This window comes from Amia ocellicauda, chromosome 3 (assembly GCF_036373705.1).
Source record: "Amia ocellicauda isolate fAmiCal2 chromosome 3, fAmiCal2.hap1, whole genome shotgun sequence".
NCBI lineage: Eukaryota > Metazoa > Chordata > Actinopteri > Amiiformes > Amiidae > Amia > Amia ocellicauda.
The window spans coordinates 4,776,570-4,797,684 of record NC_089852.1 but is presented as its reverse complement, the minus strand read 5'-3'; the positions used below and the strand labels follow the sequence as shown (position 1 = coordinate 4,797,684).

Genomic DNA, 21,115 nt, shown 5'->3' with positions numbered 1-21,115 from the left:
CTAAGGGGACAGGACAACTGCACCGCATCAAAGGGACGATGGACGGGGCCATGTACCGTCAAATCTTGGGTGAGAACCTCCTTCCCTCAGCCAGGGCATTGAAAATGGGTCGTGGATGGGTATTCCAGCATGACAATGACCCAAAACACACAGCCAAGGCAACAAAGGAGTGGCTCAAGAAGAAGCACATTAAGGTCCTGGAGTGGCCTAGCCAGTCTCCAGACCTTAATCCCATAGAAAATCTGTGGAGGGAGCTGAAGGTTCGAGTTGCCAAAACGTCAGCCTCGAAACCTTAATGACTTGGAGAGGATCTGCAAAGAGGAGTGGGACAAAATCAATCCTGAGATGTGTGCAAACCTGGTGGCCAACTACAAGAAACGTCTGACCTCTGTGATTGCCAACAAGGGTTTTGCCACCAAGTACTAAGTTGAAGGGGTCAAATACTTATTTTCCTCATTAACATGCAAATCAATTTATAACTTTTTTGAAATGCGTTTTTCTGGATTTTGTTGTTGTTATTCTGTCTCTCACTGTTAAAATACACCTACCATTAAAATTATAGACTGATCATTTCTTTGTCAGTGGGCAAACGTACAAAATCAGCAGGGGATCAAATACTTTTTTCCCTCACTGTATATATACTTGAGGGTAAAGCAAAATGTAGGGAAAGTAAAAAGGGTGACCTTGCCTCCACTGATTTAATTGAAATAAATCTTATGACATATTGCAGTATCGAGTGTCGTAATCTTCGGTAGTTTTTTGTTGCTGTGGGAAAATGAATAAAAGTTGCCATTCTGAGGTGGCTATTCATCACATGTTTCATATTTGTATATCAGCCTCTGTTTTAAAGCCTTACTTTTTCCACATAAAAAAATTGAGAACAATTAAATTGTGTGGCATGCAAAGTAACATTTAACAGCTCTGTCATTAGTTTGCATGGCTTTTAGTGATTCTGGGGAAATTAATTGGCTGCCACAGTTGTTGAAAGCACAGTTCAATAAAAGCCTCAGGTAATTAAGGATTTTGTTTAGTATATTCACTGGTTTAATTCAATCTGGGGGTACGCTTTAATGTGCAGACGCGTTTAAAAGCTTTTTCAAACATTTTCCATTATATAAAATATGGGAGTATATTTAATATGGGCTTTGATCTCTTTTATTACAAAAAAAAGTTTTCTTTCATAAGCTTCTCTGATTCCTAATGTTGCTTTCAATAGGTGGAAAGTTTTATACAGTTGTACAATGTAGAGTTTTAAATTGGAACAATTACTTAATACTTAATTGAAAATATAGTTAATTTTAAATATCACTTTCTTACATTTAAACTTTTAATGCTTGATTGCGATCTTTCATAAACTCGTCATCTCAGAGGGAAAGCGTTCCATTTCTCGTTTAATTAAGATAAACCAGTCAAATAAGCCTCTGTGCAATGCCAGGCCTAATCTGGAATACAGTGAATTCAAACTGTAAGGGATGGTTTTTCTATCCCTGCTCAAGTATAGCATGGTTCAAACTGGATTTCAGCAACTCCAGAGGGATCATAAATCATAAAAGCATATGAAGTAAATTCTCTGTATTAATCTCTATATTTGTCACTTGCAGAAAAGCCAATCTCTTAAAAAAGAGGAAGTTTCTGTGCTTCTAAAATGTTGTTTTGGGGATTGCATAATGAACAGACATAACTGTGCTCAATTGTAATGTTACAAGGCATGCCTACATTTTAAATTAAAATGGTACTTATGATATAGAATATGACAGGACACATTTGCACACTGTTACGTAGGAGTTTTGCTGCTAATTTAATTTATCCCATACAAAATATCATCTGATTTTTTAATTATAATTTTTTGGTTGTTTTTTTTGTGACCAGAAGTACAGTGGGAGATTTTGGGAATGTAGCATTGAACAGAGCAATCGGGCACAGACTGAGTAGTACATGCTCCCCTCGGAAATTCATAATCGGACACCTGGGGGCGCTACAGTCAAAGATATGATCTTCTGTTGTAGTAACAGTTTAGATTCTTTAAGAAACGAACCGTTTTATTTACAACTAACCTTTTATTATTTCCTCTTTTATGTTTTCAATTTACAGATCCGTGGATTTTTATCAAGGTTTGACAATGTCCTTCCGGCGAGCCTGGCTTTTGACAAATGCACGGCGTGTTCCTCTGTAGTAAGTAGTCTAGATTCATGTGCTGTTTTTAAACAATGCCATTTTTTATGTCAAGGCTGTCTTTCAATCGATGCAAGTATTGGGAAAACCTCATTTATAGGATTTGATTTGGTTCCTTTATTAGCACCTGCATTGGTCTTACGCAGTAATAATAATAAAATCAAAACTTTCTCAAATGTGTATTTTAATACCGTGCACAATTTCATAGTTCTATCCAACTTATTTTTAATGTATTATCAGTAGAATACATTAATTAAATATATTGTTTGCACCATTTATGTATGTATGTATGTTTTTTTTGTTAGTTTTGTTTTTGTTCATAATTCAAAAAGTAATTATTGTATTTCTGATGTATTTCCCTATTCTTGCTCTTCGGGGTGCTCCACTCAAACAGTATGACACAATCGCAAATCCCCGGGGAGGAATCTACTTGGGGGAAATTGTACATTTTACTTAACAGGACCATATGGTCTCAATCATGACACAGTTGGCTGTTGATGTCATTGTCACATGCAAGTAATTAACCTCCATACTGAAGTGTTCTCTCACTGGGGGTACCACGGTGGTGAAAGGTTCACGTCTCATAAATTATTTGTGCAGCTCAATGTCTTGCACATATGTGTGGTATGGCCTTCCAGTTGCGCCACTGTGAAGGCCAGTGCAGAGTGTCACTTGCTTCGGGGCTGGTTGAGCAAACAATGTGTGCTACATAATCCAAATAATCATGTAGTAAACAAATGCTTATTTCTCTCTTCCAACAATAACAACAGGGATGGCCCTCAGCAAACATTAGTTTGTTGTTCTTTTACTCTAATCTGTTTTTTTTTTTTTTTAATTCTTAAGTATACAGAATACATTCAAGGAGAGAAATAATGATGTTATGTTCCTGTAGGTAATGCTTCTCCTATTGTGATAATCATTATCTGACCGTATAAATGATATCAAATATGTATTTCTAGCAGTTAATGGTACATCTGGCTCATATTAGAAGTATGTTGTAAGGTTTACTCGTTTAACTCAAAAATTATAATTTAGTTACAACCTTTTACCGAATTTAAACCATATTTTCCTGTAACCACTGAGAGAATTTGTGAAGATTATTTTATTTTTCAAGCTGTGTAGATGGATGAATTGGTTTACAGCAGTTAATTCTCTAAGGGATGCAGTAACGTCAGCTTTGATATATATTGACTAGATATATTGCATTGTGTCGGTTCCTGTCAGGACTGTTTAAAGCATAATGACATTACAGAGAAATGCTGTACTTTGGCTGATGTAAGGTACTTGTGTTTCTTATGGCTGATGCTTGATGTGACTATTGATATGAAATTCAATTTAATCTCAATAGACTATGTCACTCTCCATAATTTCAACCGAAAAGGTCACCGTTTATGAAGGTCTAGGAGGCTTGGCAGGATTGTATTGATTTTCTATTGTCAGCAGATTCATTGCTGATTGGCTTCTACATTTTCTCTTTGTATTATAAGCCACATTTTCCATTTTATTTCAATAGTACGGATATAATTGTACTTTTCTTTCTCTCGTGTTTTGTTCTTTCACCTAGTGTTGATTTGCCAGAAAAAAGTATTGTTTTGCTTTTTCATTAACACTGCAAACCGGTTTTAAACAACGTCTGTATTTTTTTAAAACATTGTTATATCCTCAAGTACAGTTCAAGGGAAATCTAGAGCAGGAAGGTTATATGTGTTTATGGTAAGTTTAAGATGGTCAACTGCCACCAGATGCAGTCGATTCAAAGAAAGGACTTGAAAGTCATGGATTTTTTATCTTCGCTGACAAAAAGCTATCAAGTTTCTCCAAACAATTATGGAAGAAGAGTAGTTATGAGAAACGTAGAGCGTACCACATCTAACTAAAGGAGGCTAATGCAATCCAGATGTACATCCCTTGTGTCACATGGTTGCTAGGGCTTTGTGAGCTGCATCAGTCAAAGCTTGGAATCATGGGATAGACTTCTGGAAAACGGAATGAAATCTTCTAAATGTTCCATTGCTTCTCTTTCCATGTTGCTAGGAGATGGTTAGTTTATCTCTAGTCTTACTGTACTGACACATACATACCCTATAGTTAGTATGCTTGTTCAAAAACAAAACATGAATAAAATGCAATTATTGAAACGACTGTGTTTATGTTTCGAGCTTGTCTGGTCCTTTTAATCCTGACTCCACATCACCGTCGTACAACATGCATGGGAAGCAAAGACGCACTATCTGCGTAAAGAAATGTTCAGTTCATTGGCCAGCATGGTCCTTTTGTAATTTGGGAAAAACAGCTCCATCGTTAATTTGCCGTGGTGCCAGATGTCTGTGGAGTTAGAGCTCAGAAAACTGTGGCTCGTTTCTGTGTTGGGAAAGGCAGAATGCTGTCCACCCTTTATCTGTGTATTTTCTCACTGGAAACAGGGTGGTCTTGTGTCAGGCTTTCAGATGGGCACCTGAACAAAAACTTGATTCGGGCAAAAGTGAAGATGTCAAAAAAGTGTTTGTCCACTCATTCTACATGAGGCAATTGTCAAGAAGAAGCAAATGGAAAAAAGCTGAGAGGGAGACTAAAGAACTATAAGCTATAAGAACTGGTAGCAGCCGTTTTATAAAAACTTCAACAAATCGCAATACAAAAACTTTTCCAAGTTTTCCTTTCTATATGATATTTACTTGCTTGTTCCTCGTTGTAAAGTTTTTTTGTATTATTATTATCATTTCAGGTTCTCGATCACTATGAACGAGAAGGGTTTCTGTTCTTGGCCAAAGTCTTCAACTCCTCCCACTCGTTCCTGGAGGACCTCACTGGACTGACGCTGCTCCACCAGGAGACTCAAGCAGCGGAGGTAGGAACTGTCTCAGTGACCCCTGACCTCAGTCTGTCAAAGCTACTTTCAGGAGCAGGTGCTGTTTTGCAGGGCATCACCAAATGTCAGTATGTGACCCAATGATTGATTGTGTCTTTTCCAGTGAGGTCCATCACGTGTTTAACCTGCTCCAGTCTCTTGTTAGCTCCCTCTGAGAACACTGTCAGTGGAATTTACAGCTGGAAATCCTGATCTAAATTAATAGTAGGAAACAGTTATTGCTGTGGAAAAACAAACAAATCAGTAAGGTATAATCTAAGATAATGCACCTCCTTTTCATTTTTGTACCTCAATACAAATGTCTTTCTGTTTTGAACCGAATTAGAAGCCAGTTTTCACCGTGACCTAAATTGTCACTTTTTGGTGTAAGCAACTTGTCAGGGTTTATTTTCTTCTTCTGATAACATTGAGCCCTTTCTTTGTCTTGTAGCTCTTGAACTATTGGCAGTGTATTTGAGCTGTGCAGTGTAAACACACTGAAGGGTGTCGTGTCACTGGCCAGAAAACTTGTGTTTCTGGAAGAACCCCTCCAGTAACTCAGCCTGTATATTCCTGCTGTTTAGAAGAAACCAGATGTTTTCAAAGTCAGAATTAGATTAGTAATATTTGTTAAGTAATTTCCCATCACTGCTGTTTCACTTAGATTATTTTTCTTGGACTGTATTCCTTCCAGAAGTGAAACGTAATAATCTATTGTCGGCGACATGCTGAAAATGATATGATCTCGGGCCAAAAATAACTTGATCTAGAAGATTTCTCTGTTAGCATTCTTTGCTCTTTTGCAAGTGTTAGTGTTCATCATGATAAACAAAACAGTTGTGCCATCCCACTGTTGTGCAAGTGCTACATGTTTTGTTCTCATTAGTCCACACGTTGTTGTTGTTGTTGTTGTTGTTGTTGTTGTTGTTGTTGTTGTTGTTGTTGTTGTTTTTTAAAGAGGGAAAACACTTAGGAAACTCAATCCTCAACTTCCCTGTAATAGGGATTTTACCACTGAACCCTCTAAACTGTGGCAGCCTAACTGTACTCCTCAAGCTCATTAAAGCTGCCTCTGAATTATAGGCTTTCTAACGGACAGTTGGTTGGTTCTAATGAATGATGGACTCCATTTAGTGAAGCAGAAATTGTAGCCTGCAGTTAAGGGAGGCCCCCACGTTGGACGATCCTCAGTGTTCTTGGATATCCTGCAATCTATTGAAAAATGTTGCTTCATATTAAAACGTAATTAAATTAAAGTATTAGATAACTCAGGCTTATCTAATCCAGAATGACTAAAGCAGCTTTGTAAAGGATTCAGCGCATTTCATCTCTCCGTGAATGTGCGAGCAATGCTCCCTTGGGAGTCTGCCGCCGAGTTGTGCCCCAAATTGCCAAAATATGCTCAGCGCTTCTGTTAAGGTATGAGAAGAGAAATTGTAGTAATCCATGGTATGGCAATAAAGTACAAATCCAAGAAAGGTTTTCATATGCAGTTTGAGGAAAAAAATAGGCTATTAAAATAACTAATCTAAACCTCTGTTTTTACTCTTTTTTATTCTTGGCATTATGAAAGAAACATCTGGGTTTCATTTGGTTCCTTTGGAACATTTTATGTTTTCTGACAACAGTTGGAGGTTGGTATACAGCTTCATCAAGATTCTCAGATGACAAATATGGCTTCAGAGACCATTCGAAACTGTGGGAAAATCCCACGTCAGCACTTTGCTTTCAGTAGCAATAGCAGAAGATTCTAGGAATTGAAAAGAAGGAATAAAGAATTTAGTGCATGTAGCATTTGTCCTGAACATCGTAACATCATATTTACATAATCTTACATCATATTTATAATGTTAGGAACATATCGATTCCAGTTTTAGAAATCCGATTATATTTGGTGCTCTTGTTCCAAACGTGTGTGGTATTTATTTGTCCTGTTATCAGTCCTGTGCTTTCAAATAATTAACCATTTCAGAATAATGTACTGTTGATTAATTTCTTGGTAATTAATTGGTACACAAAGTCCCTGTCTCTCAAAATCTTGTTTTAAATATGTATCTATGTAAATACAGATATTTAAAGTTTTCTATACAACTATTTACTACTTATTAGTAGAAATAACTTACTTTCAGAAAGTAGTGACATGTTTTTAATTATTTCGTTTGAGGGAAAACGTGCAGTCAGCATTGCACTGCACTGAAAATCTATATTTTTAACATGTATTTAATTTGAAAACAAGGGTTTGCAGAAACCAGCTTCTGCAGACGTGATGTGAAAACGTTTGCTGAAACCTCATTCGCCGATCATCTGTTTTAATGGATCTGAACTGACTCCAGGCCTCCTGATGTAACGTTTCAGGAAGTTGTGAAACTCAGACTTGTGGGAAATGAGTGACTGAACGGGCAGCTTCTCCAGGACCATGCCGGCAGTGGTTTAAGCTGTAAAATTAAATGGTCTGCAATTATAAATATATGCATAGAATTTGAACAAAGACAAGGGCAGCAACCCATGTATTAAATCTGCGCGCATTAGGCACAGAGCTGTTGTAACTTTCAAAACAAAACCAAACAAAAGAGTTCCATCTAGTGGCGAGCAGGAAATATTGTTTTAAACAGTTTGGCAGACATGTATGTCAGAGGCTTGTAGAGTGGATGGAGTATTGAGGGTGGTACACAAGAGGAAGGAAGAAACTGAGCAGGTTACTCACAAACGACAACCACACAGTCGGTGAGCCACCCGAATGCTATGTTTGCTATTGCTGATCTGAGCGTTATAGCAGTACTTGCACTGGTCACAGGATTCTCATCGGAAACCATATCGTATCCCACTCGATAGGAAGTCTGCTATAACCTACACAGCACTTCCTTGTTTGTGGTCTGTGTGGTCTATTTGTCAGGATAAGTACTGTCTTATAAAAACACTATTTGTTGAGCAGTCTGACTCACTGAAATTCAAAGCTCATGCTCTTTTTAGCTCTAGTGATGAACACGTTTTTCTCCAAGGGTCCTGGCCACAAATACACTGCTGTCACTGTGGTGATGTTGAGACTTCAGTTCCAATATTGATTTATTTTTATCCCCCTTTTATATTTGACATTGACATCAGATGGGTTAATTCCTCTCCCCAGTGATTCAATTTTGTCCTGACCTGCTTTATCTACTTGATTCAGCCTGAAATGTATTTTTATTATCCAGGCTAAAACCTGATTTCTCTCTGTATGAAATATATGCCCCTCGTTAAAAGCTCATTTTAAGTTGGTATGTAATCCAATTATCGGTTGCATCAGTGAATGGTGTTTTGGGTGAGCAACCGACCAGGATTCTCTGACACTACTCAAACTACTTCTACAAAGAGGCCCTGTGTGTGTCGGCCCATTCTGAGATCAAACCCCCCCTCCCACCCACTGCTGCCGTCACCAATAAGGCCTGTGTTGTGTATTCTTAGAAAACATCATACATTTCAGCTTTTATTTTTTTGTTGCACGCTTTGTTTTGCATAACTTTTTAGTGACTCCGACAGACGCGTGCAATTTCCATAAATATGCTCATGCTAATTGATTTCTGAAATAGAATCATACAGTATTATACTAATGTCGGGTTGGAGGACATTAAAATACATTGCTGGTTTATGTCCGAAGACTTTCATTGTTGTTGTTCTTCCTAACAATGGTACATTTCATTGCAAATGCCATGTCACTCGACCTCAATAAAACGTGTTTTTTTCACATTTTACCTCGCCTGCCTAAAGATTTATTAGTCTTCTAAGATGTCTTTTTAATATGTGAAGGAGACAATAATATATGTTTTAGAACCTTTAGAACTTTAGAAGTTTTCCGTCTTGGACCAAAAGGGTTACAACTTTCATCCAGCTACTAATGACCACTTCTGTTCCCCAGAGTTGTTTTCATGAGCATTGAATTGATCAGTATTACAAACCCTTATAGAAATTGTGAATTTCTTTTACCTCCCCACCCACGGGTCGGTGACGACCACAAATAATGGAAGGGAAGAAATGAAGGGAAAGGTCCTTCAGTCCAGACCAGGTATTAGTGCACTTGTCCCCCCTTTTAGATGCTATAATTTACTCCGTGCCATTGTCTGTGTCTTTCTTGTCTCTTGAGCCAGTGTTTTGGGAACTAACCTGGAGAATGAAGCTGGGACTATAAATGGTAGTTGCTTCAGTAGTTAATAACACCTTCATCACACACTCACACTAACACACACACATACGATGTCCTGCTGAGATTCAGTAGAAGCAGCAGTTTCTCCTCATTAGTGGTCAGATGAAGAACAAGGCAAAGGGGGAAAGAACCCCCCCCCCACTCTCTCTCCAGCCGTGTTCGTAGTCTCATTTCTGTTCACATGTAAACACAGGAGTTTACATCTGAGGCACAAACATCAGTGAAGTGTATCAGCCCCGAATGAGCCAGCTCAGAGTGAGATAATCCATCAAGATCAACACCAGAACCAACCCAAACGAAGCCTTTAAATAGGGGGGGGGTTTGTGATTCATAAGCTCCAGCGGAGGAAAATTTCACAACATGCTCTCAAATGATATGTTGATAAAGCTGCTTTTGTAATCTGGGCTAGGGAATTTATAACGCATGTTTGGTATCTAATGAACAGTTGCAGGCTAAATGGGCCCCAGTAGATTATTGTGTTGTGTAAAAAACACTAGTCGGTTGCTACTAGCTAAAATTATAACCAGATGTATTTGAGTTAAATAAAAAAGCACACACTGTTTCTTCTGTGATGGGGTGCAGTGTGCATCCGTTGTGTATTTGGCCATGTGTACATTACATGATAAAATGATACAGTACATTATTCAAAACATTTGAATTGAATTATTTTGTGGAACATTCCCAAGCGCTTGGTTAACTGAAACGTTGTTTAATTTTCTTGTAATTCTAATATATAAAGTCTGTTGCTTCACTTTTTTTTTTTTTTTTTAACCTTCTCCCCTTACTAAATATTGTGATTTCATTTGGAATGACTAATAACTTGAAATCTCAAGGCAGGGCATTAGGCTCCAGCAAACCAGTCTTTTTTTTACCTTATGTGCCGGCAACATGTGAATGTGGGGTCTGCATAATGTGTGAAGGTCAGGGTCTGAGCCATGTTCAGAATAGCTCACATGTTCTTGTTGCGCAGTGACATTTTGAGTTGTTGTTTTCTATCAGTATTGTGTTTGTAGTAAACTCTTTGAACGTGTAAGTGGTCCTTCAAGCGTGTGGTACTTTGTGCACGGATGTTACTTTTGCTATTCGCCAGTAACATCAGCTCACTGCACACATTTAATTCCAAATTCTACAAGCTTAATAATTACCATGTAACACTACATTAACTGCACAAGTCTCAAACTTCATCACTGTGGTGCAGAATGAGCACAATGTGTGTTGAAACAAATCCCATACTATGCTTTTTGCTAATACTCTAATTTGCAGTAAACTACATGCACACAACAGATCAGTTTGCATCCAATGGAAAGGGAGACTTTAAAGCAGTTTACTTGCCGTTTTCCTGTCAATCTCTCCCTTTTTTTTTTTTTTTCCCTTGTACAGATATGGAGACCTGAATAATGCATTAGGCATGTACAGTAATCCTATAGCTTTGAACCAGCTATCCCTATAGGCCGTCTCTAGTTGCACTCTTTAGGTATCACTGAGTCTGCCTGACCTTGTTATAGTACCAAGTGTCATCTCTATACATGGCTGTGGTGGTTTGGCGCCATGCAAGATTTATGTATTTGGATGCCTATATGCATGGCGTATCAAATTACAGGTGTATAGGGCTGTTAATTACTCTGCAGATCTGAATTGGAATATTTGTTTTCTAGTTTTAACAGCTACTAATGCCCCCTGGCTTCCTTCCATCCATTTATAATTATTTAATTTTGCTTCCCAATTTCCCGTGCCCAGTACGTCACCAAATCTAGAGTCAGGCCAGAGATATGCAGTCGGACACAATTGCACCCTCTGATAAGGCCCGCAGCCTAAGAGTAGCGAGACGTGTGTTGAGCAGGAATGCACAAGTCAACACGGACTTACCATTGTGTGTTTTTATTTTCTAGTTGTTTGATTAATCCTCCTTAATGTTTCTCCTCCTATCAGTCAGAGATGTGGGGAAAGACCAGTACATTATTTATTGACAACCAGATTTCTTGCACTTTTAAATGAAGTCTGATGCACTGAAATTCAATATGTTGTTTTAGCACAAGCACAACTGGGTGTTCCCCCCAGGCAGACCCCTACTCCACAGGGATTAGACATTTATCTTCAGGACACTGCCAGGATTAATCAGAGAGACGAGTTATTCATAGGGGCAATCTGCGTCTCTTGAATGGTTATTTAGATGCATCTTATTTTTCCCCTCTCAGTACTTTAAAACAGTTAAAACAGACAAGGCCTTTTTCATGTCTTTAACACCTGTTTTTCCAAATTGTTGATTAAATTGAGCATGATATTAAAATGATCCCACACACCCCATGCACTCCTGTTTCATGGAGCTATATTTGTTTTGTTTTCATTTTGTCCTCTTTCTACATTTTTTAGTTGTACTATTATTGAAGTCTTTCTAAAGCAGAAAGCAGATCAAAATATTGAGAAAAACCTGTAAATATCTGTTTAAAGCTTAAACCGTTCTGAATCACAGGCCTGTGCTGATTCAAAATATAGATTAGCCTTCCGAAAACGGTACTCTGCTCCAATTAATTGCCTTCAGTCTTTGGCTTATGACTATTTTTTCATGAAAGCTCCCTCCCCCCACTCCCCTTATTTGTGTTTTTCATAAAACCTGACCTCTAAAGGGCTGTTAGGCGCACAACTGGAACATGATTATGATTCTGTGCTCAAATCAGCTGGCAATCGACTTCTGAAACAAATCAGAGAGCTAATTAAACAAGGAACAAGTTTCTACCTGCCAACTGCTTTGAAGGATTTTTATTTTTTCCCCAGTTAGCAACCAAAACAGGGCCCCCAGAGGTCCATGTGCCTCTTTTAGTAACAAAGACACACTTAATGATACCTTTCAACACCTACCTGTGTCTTCTTTTATACCCCCATCAACAGAAACCATCAGATCATTGTTTATGCAGCTGTAGTTAAACTCTCACACTCGACTGGAATTTACAAATCAGAAAAGGGTTTCAATATGACTTCATAACTCGCTTTTAATAATGTATTTCTCTCTAGAAAATAACACACCACAGTTTTTTGCATGATAAAAATATCATAATCTATATTTTGTGTCTCTCTCCCATTCAGAGAGATCAATATTCTCCCTATGGAGTATTTTGGCAAAAGTAAAAGCATTTATTCTTGCCCCCTGAATAGGCCCCACTCTAAACAATGGTGAGAAATCACAGGCTGTAAAAAATGCCCATGCCCTCTCTCTCTCTCTCTCTCTTTCCCCTCTTCTGCGATTGTCCTTAGATTGTTTACATTGAAGTTCATTCCTCACATGTATTCTTGACTCCTGCCTGCCTGCGTGCTGACCTCGGGTCTCGTATCCTGAAGCGCTCAGTGTTCGCTCTTTTTCCCAGACAGTTTTTATGGGCCGTTTAAGAAAGCCGGACAGAGAAATTGGAGATGAAAGTCACCACCTGTAAGCGCTGTGGTGTTGGGGGAAGATAGGGGCTTCCCTGTCCTCTGACCGTGCAAGAACAATCCTGGCCCAGAAAGCATGTTCGTAATGTGGGCGTTTTGCAGCTGCGGCTCCTCAAGGACTACCTTGTTCAGAGTAGGGAATTCCTACCCTACAGCATGGACTCCTGATATTGTCCACTTGTTTTATTGGATGTACATACTGTTTATCAAGCAAATATGATGATTTCTGTTATATAAATTGTTCATACAAGCCCTAACTGCATAACACTATGAGGGGAAACTTTTTCATTTTAGTTTATACTAATGGTTTAGGACAATTGGGCTGTAGTCAAAACATGACATGTATGTGAGTAATTCACTTGTTTAATGTGTATAAGAAAAGTCTGATCATAAATAGAGCATTGCAGATCGTAATCGAGTTTAAACAACTAGGTGGCACGTTATGTGAATTGTAAATAACGTTAAATTAAGATCAGTCTTGCTAGATTGTTTCCAACATAAACCAGTTATTTGTGTTCATTTTGTTTTTCCACTAGTCCGTATTCGATGCGCTGCTGCCTTCTAGAGCCAGCTTTGGCAGTTTGCTTAAAATGGCAGGATGCGACCCACAGTCATTGTTGGTTGTTTGTGACTGTTCACATGTCTCTGTTACATCTGTCAAACTATTCCCTCAAGCCTGCATGTTCCCTATTTGTTTCAGTCTCTGCTTATTATAAACGTCACTTTCTTTTGTATTTTGTATTTAGTGTTGCTTTTAATTTAAGTTTTGGATTCATTTGATACACTTTGGCCTCTCTTGCTAGTAAAGACATTTATTTGAAATCAACCGAAAGTATATTGTAATTAAAGTACTGTATTTAACTTGGATGTGCCCGAATGTGATATATTGTTTTCAATGCTAGAGTGCTGTTGCTTCCACTTCTTTCTTTGGGATAATTTGCAGTCGCTTAAAAAAGTTTATCATCAACCATCAATTATAACTAAACAAAACAGGCCATTATACAGCATGTAGACAATGTCCGCCCCCACAAGGAAAGTAGTCATAGCAGGCCTCTTCAGTTGCATTTATCAATAAATTGATTATGTAAGATTATAAAACAAGTTGGCAATTTATATAATGCTGTATATTGTAACAAATAAACCATTTTAAACCATAAGCAAAGAAAAAGCTTCAGGGTATGAGCGATTATACAAATTTTGTAAGGTGAACTAATTTATTTTCCTTGTTTTTCTCATATCAGCAGATGGGTTGAGAAAAAAAGGTTTAGAACAGTGGCTGTGAGTTTGGGCCAAGCATAATAATCATAATATTAGAAAATGATCTGAAAGCAGTAATTAAAGGACGTCTAGGTTGATCAGACACAACATTTGTATGGGTTATCTTTTTCTGTATGAGAAGTTTTAATAGTTGTCTTATAAATATAAACAAAAAACCCATCTGAGTTCTTTGTTCTTCTTTCTCACCCTCATCTGGTTCAAGTTAGCTGTGGGTTATAGGGCTGACCACGTTGTTTGGCCGTTCTGCAAAGTAGGGGTTGAACTCCAAACAATACACTTCCCTCACTGCTCACACACTGCAGAGAAAAGTCAGGAGGTGGTTTTGCTTTTTTTATCATTTAGTTTTGTTTGTGTTCTTAATTACAACTTCCCAAATATTTCATGTTTAAAAACATGCTCAAATATTGTTTAAATACTGCTGTTGATGAATTGAAGGCCTCCAAGGCAAAATTAATGTACTTGTTCAGATGTATTTCTATTTTAATTTGGTGTTAATACTACAAAATAGGTATTTATAATCATTATTATAATTAAAATTACAATTAATAATATTTTTAATGCTAAAAGACAGAAGAAAACTGAACAAAATGTTAACTTCAACTGGCCTTTGGTTCAGCCTGAATCCCTTGTTTCATGTCAGATACTTTTTAATGCAATAGATATGTTGTTATCACATAGAGGTTGTTAAACAGAAGAAAAATAGAATCTCTCAATCCTGTTAGATATCAAATTAAGCATATATATATATTGTCTGATCTGGAAACGTTGCAGGTTTTTTTTTGGTACTCCTCAAAGGTGTCAGAAACGAGATGAGACCTGCCCCTTGTTGTAAACATCTGACATCAGCTGGTAAAGTAACATATAATTATTTCACATGGATAAAACGAGAAATTCTTAAATGTTAAACCGAAAATGCAGTGATGTAAAACCAATACCTATAATAATTACTAATAAAAATAAGTATATTACTTTCTGTGCTTCAACAGTAGTTATGGTATTTACAACCAAAAAAAAAAAAATCATGCAGAAAACTGATAACAACAGTAAAGACTAACAACACTTGACTTCAGCCCATATATGTTACTGCTTAGTTGTTTTGATAGGCATTTAGTACTTCTAGACATCTTTTGCTTTTTGTTTTCTTTTTAGAAAAACGTTTGCAATTTGAGAAGTGTTTGCCTGAATATGTAGGTCAGGAAGTAAGTCACAGAGTTAGTCTCACTTGTTTAGAGAGAGAGAGAAAAAATAGTAAAATAAAACAATTCTTCTGTCCAGAGGAACAACAAACCCCAGCTGTAGCTTGCTAGGTTACCACACCCATGCCAGAATGGATTTGTTTTTGTAGCTGATATTTCTCTGAATTAATTCAAAATGAACAAGGATTCTTTTCCTATTTTGTTTTGTAATAAACGCCTCTACATTTTGTGACTTTTTGGAACCTACATTTAGTTTTTCTGTGCTGCAAAAAAATAATTTCTGTGTATCAGCTGAAACCAAATGGTGTTCTGACTCACGCTCCTGTGGGAATGTATGTATAATTGTTTTTGAAAAAGCAAACTGTTCAAGATTAGCTGCTCAGGGGTGGGAGATGGGGGAAAGCTGGGACTTGCCAGTAAATTGGAGGCCTCACAGAAGGGGAAAGAGAAAAACTGTGAGAGAAAATGCTTTTTCTTTGGACTTTTTTTTTTTTTTTTTTTACACATATATCTTAAGCACATATAAAGATAACAACTGAACTTAGAATACATACAAATCTCCCAAATCTACAATGCAGCATTTGTCTTTAGCTGGCAATATTTTTGTGTACTTCCAGGTACTGAAACTTTGTTACTGCGTTTAATTAAGCACAAATCAAACAAATAAACACACTTCTAGGTTTTGCTGTCCAAAGGGTCTATAATAAGTCAGTATTGCAGCAACACTTTCTGGGTAAGGCCATGCGAGTGCAGCTGTGACTGTAAAACTGCATTTAAAAGGCTGTTTTTCTCATCTCGGCTGTAGCCACCATCAGAAGAAATTAAACGTCTCAGTGAAAACAGCCGGGACCTGTGCAGTGCCCTCATTCCCAAGCCGAGCAATACTCCCCTACTGAGACTCAAACCGAGAGCCAGTAAAGTACATAGGGTCAGCAAAGAATGCCGGCTGCTCAATAAACACCACAGGTTGCTGTTGACTTTCCCTGCCCAGCGCTGGGGACCACTGGAGGAGACTTTAATGGCTTGTTCTTTCCCAAGGAAGAGTCTTTTAGATGCGTGAGTCACTGGAAGTTTAATTCTCTGCCGTAGATAACGGGATGCTGTGGCAGCCGAACAACTTCCATAAGCCAGCTCATATTATAATGTTATTCTTCAATGAGTGTTTGATATGGTATTTTGAAAGTCCTCATTTGTATCTCTCATTGATGACAATGATGATCATTACTTTTGCTTCCTAATATTAATTATCATCATCATTTAAAATCATTAGACATAAACACAACAAGTACTTTTTTTTTTTTTAATATACATATTGTTTTTATGCAGTTCAGACAGTTCAGGAACTTAAGGGAGTTTGGTACAAAGCATGTCTGTGGAGGCATTGTCAGCAGTTTGCCAGTATTACATCCTGGGTTCTTCCTTCAATTCTTTTCTGCTAACATCTTTAATTTACCACATGTTAACAGCAAACTGGACGTCCAGGCTTTCTTCAGTTAATGCTCTCCTGGGACACAGATTCAATACTGGGAAGCTTGTATTTAGGTTGACCCTAGTGGACATGTTGGAAATCAAGGGATACGATATTTCAAGGATGTTTTGAACTTGAATTGTGTCATGAACCAATGTGGCACATCAGCTGATAGCACAATTAACGCATATATCTATTTATGCCAGCTGGAGCTTCAGTGAATTTTAATTAAAGTCCTTTAACCTTGAATGCATCAAACACACTGTGAGTGTTTTGAATTGAAATGCACTTCAGTCTTTACAATTAATTGGCACCATTTGCATTCTGCAGATCACAGCCTCCATACAACCACATATCCCTTCATGTCCGGGCGATTGGAGACCGCATCGTTGCTGTTGTTTGTGTGAAAGCTCATTTAAAACATTCTCGTCGTCAGTGAAAATAAGGAAGTTGAATGTAAAGAAAACCAAGACTTCCTTTTGATTTTTATTAGATTTTTTTAAAGCATGTACTTTGGTTTAGTGTGCATCTACTATCACGTTAATTTATGGAATTCAGTCCCCCCTTCCCCATTTAAAAACGTAATAAATACTAATAATCCTATATTGGTGTTTACTTTGGCATGGTGCAAAACACGATGGTACCATTTCACAGAGACGTGAGGAACATTGTAGTAGGATGACAGTTTGTCAGCTGTCCACTCCTCCCATGCATCCATTATAGTCCTCTACACTGTGTTTTTTTAACCACTCAGTACCCTTCTGGCTCTTTGCTAAAGAACAATTTAGAAGTAACTATAACGTAACAGTAACGTAACTGTGCCTGAGTCTTTGAAACACGAACATGAACAGGCAGGCTGATGTGACTTCATTTTCAAAGCTTTGACCTGCTGAGCCATGCATTTATGGTCGACCGTACCATAAGCACTGATGTTTGTCTTCATGCAGCGCCTCAGACAGCGCAGGTGAAGTGTACATGCTGTCGGGGTACAATACATGACCCTTTCCCAGTAGTCTGAGATGTTCAGCAACTGCGTCACAACACTGTACCCAATTACGACGTCGTTGTATACGTTGAATACATGTTTTCTCTTGCAGTGTGCACGTGCTAGGTATTTATTTAGTCTTATTCAGGTCAACTAAAATGTCTGAGATATAGTCACATTTTAGTCATGCACTATTTGTATTGTCGCACTCTCGAAACCCTTGATTCCCCTTAACTTCCCCTTATCTTATTTTCGCAAACAAAGATGCAAAACCCTTTAGACCTCGTTGTCATCATCTTGGATGATTTTAGTCAGCTTTTCGTGTTTGTTAACTAAAATGAAGAACATTTTCGTCATCAATTTTGTCACTTGTCTTGTCACTCACGCCCGTTAGATTGGATTCAAATGTTATCCTCGTGAATTATACATTTTCACATTTCTATCAAGGAAAAAAAAAAAAGTTGAACACTCAGGGTTTGGGTGAATATAGTCTATTGACTGTTTGTTCTGTGTTATATCTGAGCACATATTTTTTGGGGCCTGGGGTTGGGAGGCAACTGGGGACTGTCCCCAGAAATAGTGTCTGTCTGGTCACCCTACTACAGTCAGTGAACATACAGTGAATGAGTTAAACTCTGAGAAAGCTATTAACTGTACTTGTCAAGGCGTGTATGGATCTGTTATTGGTGGCTAGTGCGCAATGACAGTTTGACTGAGTAGCTTGCACTCAAATGAGTATTCCTATCTTTGTGGGCCTTTTTAAGTTAATTACCATTAATTCCCACTTACATTAAGGCTAATCAGAATCATTTGGTTTGATTTATTTTTTCTTTCTGTCCCTAATTCACCAGGATTCTCAAAATCTTGAGGCATGCTCATCTGTTACAAAACCTGCTGTTGTTTACTGTAATTTATATATATTAAATGCCTGCCACTTGGAAGGAGTTAAAAGAAGCTTGAAATAGTCCCTATTTATTTTAATCAACCCATAGCCGTAAATTAAGGCTTGTACGGAGAGAGGAATCGCTTCACTCCATTTGCAGTTGTCCAATTCCCTTGATGATGGACTTGAAGGAGTCAAAGTATAGTTCTGTCCTCTTATTTTGTGCAAAAACACCATAAACATTTGCTTCCTCCTTGATAACAGTTTCTTCTTTTATAAATGTACCAGAATAGGATCTCATAAAATCCATAGTTCATCATCATCATTTAACTGCATCCATGCACATCCAGACAAGATCTGTTATTCCTGGAAGTGTCTTTGTTGGTCTGCAGGTAATTAACTGATAACAACTGGGTGTTAGCTTACTGAAAGAAAAGGTAATGGTCAGGAAATACTTGGTTTTCCCACCAAGCAAAACTTGTGGTAAAGCAAACGCACACACAGTACATCAGTTGGTTTGAGATTTTGGTTGACAGCTACTGAAGTAGTAAAACGGAAATTGTGTAATTTGCTGGTTCAATCAGGAGTTTGTGTACCGAGAACAAGCATATGAAACCTACTGTGAAGAGCTTTTTATAATAGCCGTGTTTTTTTTATTTTTTTATTGATATCAGATCAAGAACAGTGTTGGAAAAGACTTGCACTGAGACACAAATTAAAAGTATTGACTTACACACCTGTGAAGCGTTTGAATGTGTTTTGTTTTCCACGCTCTTTTCTTGTTTAACCGCAGTTGCGACTACACAAAAAAAGTTGTTTGCAGATTTGCCAGGTGTGCTTTCCAGTGGTGGGGGAAGTGCTCAAGGGAATTTATATCCAGCCAGAAGAACTCACTGACTCTTAGTGGAAGCAGGCCAAGTGTAAATAATCTCGCACCCCTTTAAAAAAAAAAAAAATACTCACACACACACACACACACACGTTTGAAGATACGGCAGAAGAAATGTCTGCTAGAGATGCGTAATGATCAAACTAAAAACACCCACCTTTCCAAAGTGTTCCGTCTCAGCCTGGAGATTTGTTTTTTTATATAATTATAATTTTTACATATTACTGTAACTACTGTACATATGCCTACTCTATTCCTGCTGTGTGCCAATGGAAAGAAGGCGATTATGTTTTGCAATTGTTTTAGCTAAGATATACTAGGACGTAAGGCTTATTGCATTGATTGTATTTACTGCATATTTTAATGCCTTGTGAAAACTATTGGTCGCACAGGGTAAGGGCATCTGCTAAGAAATAAATAATAATTTCAGCTAAAAGTGTAAACATTTTTCAGAAGAAAGTGTATTAGCAGGATTTACTCCTTATGGGGTTCCCAGTTTGTAAAAATCTTAGCTCCAGTAGGTCTGAACTTTATTAGGACATCTTTAAAACACATGGAACAATAATAAGCAATTTTAATCAATGGATGAATGTCATTAAAATGTGCAATTTAGGTCATTCCAAAAATGTTAGCTCTTAATGTACTGTAAAACCATAAGTGCAGCTGGCAAATTTACAGTGTTATCCTTAATTAAAACATACTCGTACCAGTCCTGCAAACAAAGTTGGGGTGGAAGCCCCCGTCGTTTTCTGTTGTCTCGTAATCCTTCCCCAGACCCCCTGGCTCGTGCGTTTGATTGTGTGCATGTTTGTTTAAAGTGTGGCCACGCCAGGCTAATTACAACAAAAGCACATTGATGCGGTGGCCTGATTTGTTGACAGCATGTTTCAATAACAAGTCTTTGCTAGCCTGGAAATTAAAGGCGGCGGCAGAAGATCATGTGATTATCGCTTTTTATTTTTTCAAGATCTAACTCCTGAAAAATCATTGAGGTACATAATAACAAAGGGATCATTGTCAGTGTCTTTACTTGCTGCTTTATAATAACTGTTTGTTTAGCAGAGACTTCAGGCTTGTAGTTGCAAAGATGACTCCTTGAAAAGTTAATAAATGTAATTAAAATGTGCTTATTATACAGGGGTTGAATTTCAGGTTTGTTGTAATCATCAGAGGAATATCATTTTTCTAAAGGACTTCAAAGCCACAGGACAGGCACTGAAGGAGCCCTGTGCTCACATGATCGGTACCCACTGCCCAGCAAGCACATTCAGCATGCTGTTTGATAATTTAGCATCTGGTGCTTAAACTAATGTATGAGTTCCTGGCTTCGGTGGAAAGTGGCATCTGCAGTAGTTGGTGATAACAGTGAGTTGTAAACTCGGGCACTCTGTGTGGGCTTTTAATTTCAATAAAAAAGGGTGCTGGAGACACATAGGCCAATTAAAAGACAGGAGGCTGATTAAAACAGTAACAATAAAGCCCCATATTTTATGCCTGCAAAGCACATGTTTTGTGTAAAGGAGAGCATTAGCTGTTAGTTGTTTATCATCTGGTTAAAAATGTGTTGGTCTCTGCATGTGTGAGAGGTCAGGAGTCTCAGTGTAGGTACTCATATTTACCTGGGTTTAATAGTCTTATGGAGTATGCTGTTAACATAATTATACAGCCTGGCTCCAGTTCTGTTATCTCTGTGAGGGAGACATAATTGTTAATTCCATTTATTAGCACCAGATTTCATGACCAGAAATGAGTTCAAAAAGTTATTTGCACTGACAGCTCTCCGAGGCCTGCTCCTC

General features: G+C 37.8%; 1 protein-coding gene across 1 annotated transcript in view; it reads left to right on the top strand.

The window, feature by feature from the left end:
* Positions 1-21,115, top strand: part of atg7 (ATG7 autophagy related 7 homolog (S. cerevisiae)) — a 59,711-nt gene that overhangs the window by 29,543 nt on the left and 9,053 nt on the right. Inside the window, exons 17-18 of the mRNA XM_066697824.1 lie at positions 2,092-2,172; positions 4,898-5,020. Of these exons, the coding sequence (XP_066553921.1) occupies positions 2,092-2,172; positions 4,898-5,020 (204 nt within the window). The remainder of the gene's footprint in view (positions 1-2,091; positions 2,173-4,897; positions 5,021-21,115) is intronic.